The sequence below is a fragment of the Epargyreus clarus genome, unplaced genomic scaffold (genome assembly GCF_041222505.1).
Source record: "Epargyreus clarus isolate Ecla_fem2 unplaced genomic scaffold, WU_Ecla_fem_2.2 ptg000014l, whole genome shotgun sequence".
NCBI classification, from domain to species: Eukaryota; Metazoa; Arthropoda; class Insecta; order Lepidoptera; family Hesperiidae; genus Epargyreus; species Epargyreus clarus.
Genome location: NW_027332222.1, coordinates 6,322,122 through 6,333,322, shown reverse-complemented (window position 1 = coordinate 6,333,322; position 11,201 = coordinate 6,322,122). Strand labels below are relative to the sequence as shown.

General features: G+C 32.9%; 2 protein-coding genes across 5 annotated transcripts in view; both read right to left on the bottom strand.

Annotated features, from left to right (window-relative positions):
- The window catches only part of LOC140747314 (inter-alpha-trypsin inhibitor heavy chain H4-like), a 50,748-nt gene extending 46,358 nt beyond the window's left edge, over positions 1-4,390 (bottom strand). For all 4 annotated transcript variants that reach the window (XM_073079652.1, XM_073079655.1, XM_073079654.1 and 1 more), the window contains exon 1: positions 4,369-4,390. The gene's annotated coding sequence lies outside the window, so the exon portion shown is untranslated. The remainder of the gene's footprint in view (positions 1-4,368) is intronic.
- A 3,049-nt stretch (positions 4,391-7,439) lies between these two features.
- LOC140747313 (probable histone-lysine N-methyltransferase set-23) lies at positions 7,440-10,683 on the bottom strand. The gene is made up of 2 exons (XM_073079651.1): positions 10,459-10,683; positions 7,440-10,352 (listed from the first exon to the last, which is right to left on the bottom strand). The coding sequence occupies exon 2, from the start codon at positions 10,235-10,237 to the stop codon at positions 9,410-9,412; it is 828 nt and encodes a 275-aa protein (XP_072935752.1). The 5' UTR covers positions 10,238-10,352; positions 10,459-10,683; the 3' UTR covers positions 7,440-9,409.
- Positions 10,684-11,201: the final 518 nt, after the last annotated feature.

Below are 11,201 nucleotides of genomic sequence, written 5' to 3'. Positions count from 1 at the left end.
ATCTTACTTTAGGCTTGCCTTTGGCTGCAACGTTACCTGATGTTAAGTGAGATGCAGCCTTGGATAAAACACGCTTGCCTTATCTTAACAGTTAAGAGTAAAATTAAGTTTAAAAACACAGCGTCATTGGGTGCCCAATATTTTGGGCTGTCCCTTAAACCGAGTCATACCACGGAATAGCAATTTCATAGACTTGTTTTTAATTTCAATTTTTATAGTTGTTTATTATGAAAAAGCATTAATATTGAACAACTATTGTATATTTTATGTACATATTTCAATAAAGCATGTTTTGCCTCTAAATTGTGTAAAAGGCTTTTATTATTTAATAATCGGAATTTGGAAACGTGATTTTTAGTTATGAAATGCTATTCCGATGTATATAAGTCGAAATTAGGTTATATGGGCACATTAATCCGCGTCATAACCACAAAATACTATACAGGATCTTTAAAGTTTTAAGTGGTTTTTAAGATCATTTTTATCGTTTGTATCAGTAATTCGCTTGATCCTAATTAATGAACAATTATCATTGTTATACGTTTTTAATAGTTATTTAAATAAGAACTAGAACATTTAACGACGTTTTCATTTGATTAAATTACCCAAAACAAAATAATTTTACAAACCGCATGATAATATTCCATATTATTATTATTTCTGGTGTACGATAATAAACCTTAGTATAAAGTACACGAAGAAGTATGTCCAAAATTGTATTGCAGATACACGAATTGACTGTAGTTTAAAAAAAACGAAATACATAATTTATATGGAAACTGAGGTCAATAAATAACATTTATTTTTATACACCATGTAGCAGTCGTTCTATCTCTTTCACTCCCTTATTTTGTATACTCGAAATTGGGAACCAAATACGTCGGAATGAGAATTTTTACATCGGAATTTATTATGTCTTTATTAATTCTGTATAATTTTAATTAGCCTGTCTTTTAAATCTATTCTCTTCTTCATATATTAATTTTAGAATAAGACAAATTATATTGTACGCCGTATGGCAGGACATAGCGAATAAAGTAACATTTTGTCACCTGTATATTACGTGTCCACAATAAATATGCTTTGACTTTGACTTTGACTTTGGAATTAAGTCTTTCTGACTTGGTTCATTTTTGTTTTAAATACACATTTAAATTAATAATTAATTAATCGTAAAATCTCAAGTCTATTTCAAGAGTATAGATAATAAAGCTTTTGATAAAATTATTTTATTCCTTATTAAGCCCTAGTAAATGCTTAATATGTGACTCTCTTTCTAGTTTTGGTGAAAATACCGCGGAAATAGGTGACTTTACCTTAATTAGTAATTACATAAGAAATATCATGCATTTAAAATACAACAATAACGATGTTATGATAACGCACTATAAACGCACTGAAACCTTTCGTGTAGTATATTAGACAGAAATAGGTGTGACGGTGGTGACGCCGTAGTCGAACCACAGTGGGTTCTACCACCTTCAAAACTTACTATTAAATTATATAAGAACTTAACGAAAATAGAAATCTGTTACATACGATTAAAGGTTAAGGTTCACGAGATAGGTCCCCGTGTTTACTCATGTTTGCGATTACATGCTATTTTTATAATTTTAGTTCTATGCGACGGAATTGTAGTTGGTAAGTCAAAGTAAGCGGCGTAATAAACAGTGGATCGAAACTTCTTAAAGTGGTAGAACCCTTTGTGGTTCGACTCCGGCGGCACCACCGCCACACCTATTTCTACCTTATAACAGCAGTGTTAGCCGCTATTGTGTTCCGTTTTGAAGGGTGTGGTAACGGAGACATACTTTTCCGAGGCGTTCCAGCTTAGTCCTCAGGGGTAGCGGCGCATCTGTGGCCGACCTCAGGTAGGAATATCTAATCCTATCTGGGGTTGATTACAGATGTCCATGGGTGGCAGTAGCCACTTACCATCAGGTGGACCGCATGCTCGTCTGCTACTCCTATATTATAAAAAGAAACTTCCACCAAGAATCGTAACTTGGCGCTAAGTTTTATGTCTATTTCTACTACTACATGTCCTGAAGCATTTATTAATATCTAAGGTACCCGACACAAATAAAAAAATAGTGACAAAAAACTCGATTAAACCATTGTTACATCGCTAATACTTCTTTCACGCATATATGTACATCTAAATGAACACTTAATTAGTTGTTTGTGGTGGACGAGCGTTTCACGCTGCGTTATGATTTTTTCATATTTTTTATCAAGTCTTGCGTTGTATTGTGTTTCAAGAAAATATTTTGGATCACAATATAATTCAATAAAAAAGTAATTTTAAATGGTATAATTAGAATGCGAATTAAATACAGCCATTTATGAAGTATGGTGTTTGAAATAAGACCAAGCTTTTAAATAGGCCTTTAAGTAGCTGTTTTAAAAAAGGCCTATGGCGAGGTTTTAGAATTATGTTTGAATGTTTTTTGATACAAAATACTATCCATCACCTTGAATAATATTCTAATTATGTAAAATGAATAAACCAAAGCATCTTGCTTTCGTTTATCGCCTTCTTCGAATATTTAACAAGATTTGAGTGTTTGAAATTAGGTAGGCCTTATTTGTAGGGGAAATACGTACAAAATGACAAATACGGACAAAACGACACATTAGTGATATTTAAAAAACTACGCGGTATAAACTGTCAAAAGTTAGCCAATCAAGAAGCACCTACACCGGAAATATACCATTGAACTTTTGAGAGCCGTTTAAAATCCAAAACGGACGCCATGTTGACATTTGTGTTTCGACGTTGAAAAGAAATTTGTTAGTGGTCATTTGTTTTTTGTTTTTCGGTAAGTTTTCTTTTGTTATTTTACTGTCCTATAATTTTATATTTCGAAGCATTTTGTGTTTGAGATGATCGCATAGAATTTAAAACATTATTGTCATTGCAACAAGATTATTCTTCGAATCGTAATATTTTTTGAGGTTATGTACAAAATGACATACAACCACTATGGACAAAACGACATAATGTGTCATTTTGTCCGTAGAGATGTGGTAAGAATTTTTTAAAGTAAATCTACGTAAATCTTTTTAATTTACAGGATGGCAATATGTCCCGAAATTATAAGAGGACAAGTAATCGGCAATCATGAAGTCAAGAAGCGATGAAATAAGCTATTGAAGACTTCTGGCTTCTAAGACCTTCAAAGTGCCACAAGCTACACTAAGGCGGCATGCTTTGGAACTGGAAATGCTGACTGGCCCGTTAGACATTTCCCAACCATCCACAAGCTCCTTTGCATCGACAAGTTCTTTATCTGTTCCAGTTAATGTCATTTCTCCAGTTCTCAGTGGTAAATTTGTAAGTGGACAGGGTAAACGAAAGCCAACGAAACGAACGACAACATTCCTAGTGACGTCATCACCAAATAGGGCAGAATTAAAGTACAAACGAAAGATTGCAGCTGAAAAACCAACTCGTAAAAGGAGACAAGTAGTTACTAAGTCTCTTTACATTGACTCATATGAAGAGCGCTCTGATCAAGAAGTTAATGAAAATGATTGTGCCTGTATTTACTGCAACGATCTCTACTCACGTTCAAAGCCTGGTGAGGGGTGGTTGAGGTGCAGGCGGTGCGGTCTTTGGGTTCACGCCGCCTGTGCTGATTTGCCAAAGCGTACCAAAATTTTTGTTTGCGAATTGTGCAAATAATTTTTATTGTTATGTATTATTTTATCATTTTTGTTGTGTTGATGGCTGTGTATGTCATTTAGTCCATACGACTCGTGTCGTTTTGTCCATACGGTATGGACAAAACGGATTTTTCTTGATCTTCATTTAATACTAAATATTTTTGTAAGTGTTGATTTTTCTGAAAAAATCTATATGATTCCTGTTAACCAATTAATATAAGCAAAGTTGTAAGAAAAAAATATGTTCCTATTATAAATAATATTAAAGTTATTGATGATTAATAAAACGATATGTCATTTTGGACGTACTTCCCCTATCACTTCCCTTATTTTAAGTTATATATTTTTAAGCAGTTGGGATTTTGTTTTTGTAATATGATTTGTTTACTTTGTAATTGATAACCGTACCATTTACGGGTTTCTTTGGCACTTTTCGGGATTAAGGAACTTTTATTGAAGGATTAATATGCCTACGTGGATAGATCCTTTCTAAAACCTTACATGCACCTTGTTTCAAGAAGGTATGTATATTTCCAATTGAAAAGTTTAGACTAAATTATGTTTTACTTTTTACGCGGGAAAGTACCAGCAAACGTAAATAAATAACGGTATTTCCTGTCTTTACGGACACCATAACGTACATTTTACCGGTAGATATAACAGACCGCGATATTTATAATAATGGAAATTAACACTTACTTGGTTCCCCACAAGTAAGGGATTGATTGCAGAAATTACCGGCCAGTGCTGCACAATTATCTTATGAATATGATCATAAATCGAAATTAATAAATAAATCAAAAACAAATGTATGTCCACTTCGCTGGACTCCACACATCTCACGAATATATTGCTGAAAAAAATATATATAGGCATAGCGGAAACTTAACAGGTTCGGTGCGTTAGCCATTGAACCAAATTTCTACCACTCCTATACGGGTCGTATTCTTCCCGTACACTGATTGTCTGACTTGCTCTTCGACTTGTGTTTTCCCGTATCACTTCCTCACTTCAAATGTCTTTGTAGACATGGAATCCCATCGCTTTTATTATTATTTTTACTTATCAACAGACTATATCCTTGCGTATATCCAGCTGCCGTCTCTCGGGGGTTTGATTAACAACAGTTATAATCATTTTTCAAAATCAGTGATTTACGAGAAATTACTTCCCGTGCAGCATAATATAACTTATATAATGCTAGGATTGGGACAAATTATAAAAATTAACAACTGGCAATATCTTTGGCTTCACCTCTATTTAAAAGAAATTACCATGACGTACATTTAACTGAAAGTGTACGCTTAAGAAACTAAACGATATTTTTTCATTATTAATAGATAATAATAGAATAATAGAGAATTGTTTTGTTTATGTGCGTGTATGTGCTCTGAGGATGAGGGCTGGCGCTTTTTTAACAAATTTAAATGCAAATTTATATTATGCTAGTTTCATGTTCTATTAATGTACACATAAATGAATGTCTTGTATGCTACCAATGAGTACGGCCAAATAGTTCATGTAACACATCGAAGGTGTTAAAGCAAATTTAGCCCAGTAGCTGATAACAGTTTGGGAGAGATACGTAACCATTCCACAAATATCACAGTTTATAATCATCATCCTCTATATCGACTATATCAATAAACAACTAAATCTGTCCAACGTTAATTCGTAATTAATTTATCGTTATTGTTGTATTCATTAGAAAAATCCAAACATCTTCAATATTTCTTAGCCCAGTCGATTACGTACAATCATTGAGCCCAATTAATTTTAACCTAACTTTTTAACTCTTTCATATGTAAGTTTGAGGTAATTAGTTTAGGCCATAGATAACTATAGATATCTCACCGCTTTGTAATTGAAGGAAGCCATTAAATGGCTTAAACGGCTGACAAATGTGCCACTTAATGGCTGTCATGGTGAAATTGGCAGTCTGGAGTTCTGAGACTGACTGACTGACTGATAGGCACTCAGTAAAAACTTTTTTTTTCATATTTCACCCCGGGTTTGTTTCAAAATTCGCCAATGTCGAGCCAATCTCTATAAAACTAGGTAGGTATTTGGCTTTCTTTTTTTATAATATAGTAGTAGCACACGAACATGCAGTCCACCTGATGGTAAGTGGCTACTGCCGCCCATGGATCTGTAATCAACCAAGGTAATCAACTGTAAATCAACCTGTAATCAAACAGGTAGGATTAGACATTCCTGAGGACTAAGCTGGAATGCCTCGGTAAAGTATGTTTCCCTTACCACACCCTTCAAACCAGAACACAGCAGCGTTGACCACTGCTATTTTGAGGTAGAAATAGGTGTGGCGGTGGTGCCACCGGAGTCGAACCACAAAGGGTTCAAAAATTCCTGGTCATAATTAATGAAAAAAACAAACAAGAAAGGTTGGTTGGGTAAAATAGTATTTTAAAGTTCGTACTTATTATATTATGTTATGATCTACGCGTACTAAGTTGTAAAACCTAGTGGTTTATATTATTATATTCGGGCTTATCTGAAAAACAGCTAAACGCGTTTATAGGGGTTTTTAATTTTTTCACGAATGTAGGTTCTTGCGCCATACATATATAAGCAATTCGGTATAATTGTTGTTATTGAGCATTTTAAATACTATCTACAAAACTACTAGAAATAAGATTACAACAAAATTAATTACAACAACATTACTCAGAAACGTTTGATAAGAACCTGGGGTCAGCCAAATCTTTAAGCTTGCTATAATAGATGGTGTTGTTATATAGAATTGGACAAAATCTTACAAAATTTATCAGAAAATTTAGGGTGCTCAATGCCTACATACAATGATGTATGCCTTACCTATATATCATCGATCATTCAACATCTATCCCCAGTTATTTCGTTACTAGCGATGTGACGGATCATTAAAAGTGTATATCCGCGGATAAGGATCCGGATACGGATCTTAAAACTGTCTATTATATTTTTTATATTGTTTATTACAATTTAAATAAAGGAAGATTTAAGTTTAATTTTTTTCATTTTCTTATATTTATACATGATAGTCATGATCACCAAAAATATCAACTCTTAGTTAAAAAATGGTAGATTAGAAAAAGGAAAATTCAGAGTTTATTGTTAAAAAACAACCGTGCACTGCACAATTACGGTAACTCTTTTTGTTGCTCCATTTTCTTGCACAAAACAGTTCCAAACACGTATCAGAAGCGGACTGACAGTCGCGCACGTACGCGCCCGAGTCCCCCCGAGATAACATGTCGGTGAACGGTGCCTATGGATGCGTTGCTCGAGGCCGCTTTGTATGAAAATTGCCTTATGTTCGTTTTTATTTTGTGCTTATTACGACAAATGTTTGCAAATATTTAAAATAAAAACAGCTTGAAACTAACTGGTATCGCCATAAAAAAATCTCACATTCTCAAGGACTCATACTTACTTAACTACTTTTTTTATATTTTACGGTATGCCAATGTTTAAATGAGTGTTCTGTTTCGAAGAATGACCGCGTAATATTGTGATTTGCGCACTACTGGGAATACCAAACCAAACAAAACAGCACTAAGAATTTGACGAATTTCACTATATGATCGCGTCACACACATGTCACAGGCGACTCACACACATACAGATCAGGTTTTTAGAGGAAATTTCTAATAATGTCTATTTTTTACTCCAAAATATGTTCACGTTATTACTATAGAAAGACGCAAGAGAACACCAGAGTGCACTTAGGTATTACATAAATAAAATAGGATCGAAATGAAAGTAATATACATAATTATTCGATATATTTTTATTAATGGTTTGAACATCGACCTCTATTTTACACAGTAAATAGTTTAATGCAATTTTATCGTAACAATGACATTCAGTGATTAACAGCATTATCCAATTTAATAAACAGATAGTCAATATAGATTGTTACATAGCAATGATAGGTATCAATTCCTTCAAAACTGAATATTATAAGACTCGCTTAGGAGTTATGTAGGTGTTTAAAATTAAATTTAGATAAGTCAAAAATGTTACATATTTAATGACAATGAAATCTATTCATTGAATATTAATGCAGTTTATATGCCTCTTACTTTAGTACGAATAAAGCACTAATATTAGTTCCCATAAAACTGTCACCGAGATTCTAGAAACTTTCAACAATACATACACTACAAGAGGTTTGATATGAAAATAAATAACAAAATCAAAATTCATAACTAAAAGTAGTCAAACTACTGCATAAAGTTATTTTAGCCAATAAAACATTTTGAAAATGTTTGTTTTCTTTTATCTTGAATAATTTCACACTACGTGTCTAAATTAAATAATTATAATAGGTACATATTATTACCAACTACTTGGATATAATTTATCATTTCTACATACACAATAATTGCTCATATAATTAAGTAAGGTTACTTACGAGTAATATAGGAGCTGGTGTAAAACTATACAATTGAAACTGTAAACCGTTTTTGATGTCATTTCAAAAATGATGCTCATTCTCATGGAGTGTTATGTAATGTGATGAGATACAAATTTTAGAGAATATGGCGAATATATTCTACAATTTCAATTTTACAATTTCATCACATCTCCAATATTCCCACAAATAACCTTAGTAAATAAATAAACAATCATAACGTCACACTATTTTCTCAAAGTTCTTGTCGCAGGCATCTAAATTTTTATGAGTAATAAATAATCTTAACCCATTTTTGTTAAGATTATTTATTAAAGTATGTGAAAGTTTCAACTTTAACATACTACAAAGTGGGTAAAAATTGATTAAGTTAAATAACAGATGTCACAGACCACGTAGTCTATGCTGGATTCAAACTTTTTCAATACCAACTATTTGGGTACCTTTTGTCTTCTACATACATATTAATTGCTTATGTTGATATAATACTAAACATTTAGATTTAATTTCAATATATGAATATAATGCTAATTTTTGACTTTACCAATGGCACCTAAATGGGAGGGAAAAGCTATAAGATGTGCAATTTGGTAACATGTTTTGTAGGATTCTTGTCTACTGATAGTGGCTCATGAGTATACTATATACAATACTGTTTAGGTTAATAATAAATAGACAGATATTTTCACATGTACTACATTTAAAAATTGATTTCTATGTATATAGTAAGAAACGGTAACTAGATATTCTTAAAACTTAAAATAAATCTTAAACTGAGGCCTCTTTTCACAATAATAATCAGTACAAAAGATTCAACATATTTCACATAATTTTTTGTAAAGAATTAAAAGTAAAACAATTCAGCTTAAACTTTTTAGGCAAGTAACTAGATTAAACACAATTAAAAAAATAACAATGGGAACCGATAGTGACTATAATATAGTCAGTCATAAATAATATAAACTAAATAAATTAATTCTATAATAGGGGTTTAACAAAACTAATATCTTACATATGTTTCTCCTATCCTATAATCTCGACTAAGAGACTAGAAAAGACACAATGCCTGAATAATAGAAATCTATTAAGACAACATTCATTACAAATATTCGAACAACTACATAGTAAAAAGTGAATTAAAGAAGTATAGCATTACTTCTAAAAGCATCATGGAAAATTTGCATAGGAATGTTTTTTCTCTTGCTTCTATGAAAGGTTTCTATGAAATTTGTCATTTTTTTTTCCAACTAACATCAGAGCATACATCAATGGCATTGTGAATAAAATTTAAAATAAAACAGTCTTATATTCTTTGTGCATTACTTAAGCATCATAGGGAAGAAAACCTCTGCATTTCTCGCTGCCACACAGACACACCTTCCTGTCTTGTGTCAATCTTGTGCTTATTGAGACACCTTTGTCCACTCTGTCGCTCCCATAGTCAAAAGTGATTTCAGTGTCTCGCAAAATATCTGTGCAGCTGAACACGCCAAGTTTAGGGATGGGACAGTTTATCCTGACTGGTACAATCTCGCAGTTGGCCTCACAGCTATGGTTGATGTAGCGACCAATATTACCAAACTGGCTCGGGTCAATGACAGTGTGCACAATCTTTTTCTTGGCATGCTCCTTCAAACAGAAAATGTAATTCATTCTGCCCTGGGACTGATTAGACTGATGTCTCTTTGCTGCCTCTGTCAAGGTGATGATCTCGCCTGCATATTCACATATGAAGACACCAGCTGGGATGAAGTTCTCTGTAAATAATCCAAGACCTTTGCCTTCCAGCTTGCAGGGTTTCACATACAGTCCTCCGATAGGGCCTTTCTGCACAACACGGTTCATGCAATTATTGAGGCATGAGCACAAATCATTGCATTCAATGACTGGGTATGTTTTGCTGTTTTTCTCGTAGTTTAACTTAAACTGGCGTTTATCGCCTCTGCCCTCAACGACATAGTTCAATCCCCCAGAATTTTGAATGCACTTACAATCACTTTCAGTACATATTTCGCATGTACACTTGCTTGTAATCTGAGAATTGTAATGATCAATCAAGTCTTCATATTCCTTGTTCTCTTCTATGGGGCCTGGTATACTCTCGGGAATGTATATTAGTTTCTTATCGACGTGAGAATAATAATCATTCATCTTGATTTCAATGTCACGAGAAGTCTTGTTAAAATTACTTAACTCTTGAATTATGCTCTTCCTGTCACCAATTGCAGTCGCGAAAACAAACACTTGAATAGTTGGTTCAACTCATCTGGAAAGACAAAGACGAATTCCCGTGAAATTAGGGACAACGAACTAAATAACAAGTAATCAATATTGACATGCTCAAACAGAAATCAATAACTGTATGTACATACCATTGCATAAATTCCACCAAGCAGGCACCGTATATCCAGTAACGATCTTATAAATCTAACACGAGAATGTCCTAGCACTAATCACACAGAGATTTAATTCGCGTAGTCTATTCGTAATGAAAATCTTACAATTTAAAACTACTTATTACGAGAAAACATCGAAAACGATATATTTGTTGCACTTGCACAATTTGCATTTCGCCATTTCCTAAATATATTTTTCAATTCAGGCAACATTACTGTCAAAAATAATGTACACCGTATAGATAAATAAAAACGCAAGTTAAGGTTTCTTGAAGTTAATTTAATTTATAATTATTTTAAAATATATTCTGGATTTTATACTAATTAAACTAAAATTAAAGGAAATAAATTATAATACGACATAATTCAACTGCTGCTATCTTAATGTCACACCCGTTAGCTATACTAGCGCCATTTTTACGGTTTTCGAATTTGTTATTTGCTGCTTACAGCTGGACACTTTTTTAACAGATCCTTCGTACGAGATGTTTTCCCTTATCTCTACCCTCCATACCATCATACGCACATATAAGTTTGTCAGACTACATTATGTTCGTTTTTATTTTTAGTAGAACAAACTTTTCTATGCGTGTGGCGATTTTCGGAAACAGCTATGTTCTAATGTCTATTATCAATTATGTCAACTTCATGAACTAAATTTTAATTTTCCACAGAAATAGTTTTAGTTTTTACGTTAATTTTATGAAATTATGACCTTA

Bases quoted from the DNA above. Each gene is read 5' to 3' on its own strand.
- LOC140747313 (XM_073079651.1), bottom strand. From the start codon at position 10,237: ATGAATGATTATTATTCTCACGTCGATAAGAAACTAATATACATTCCC.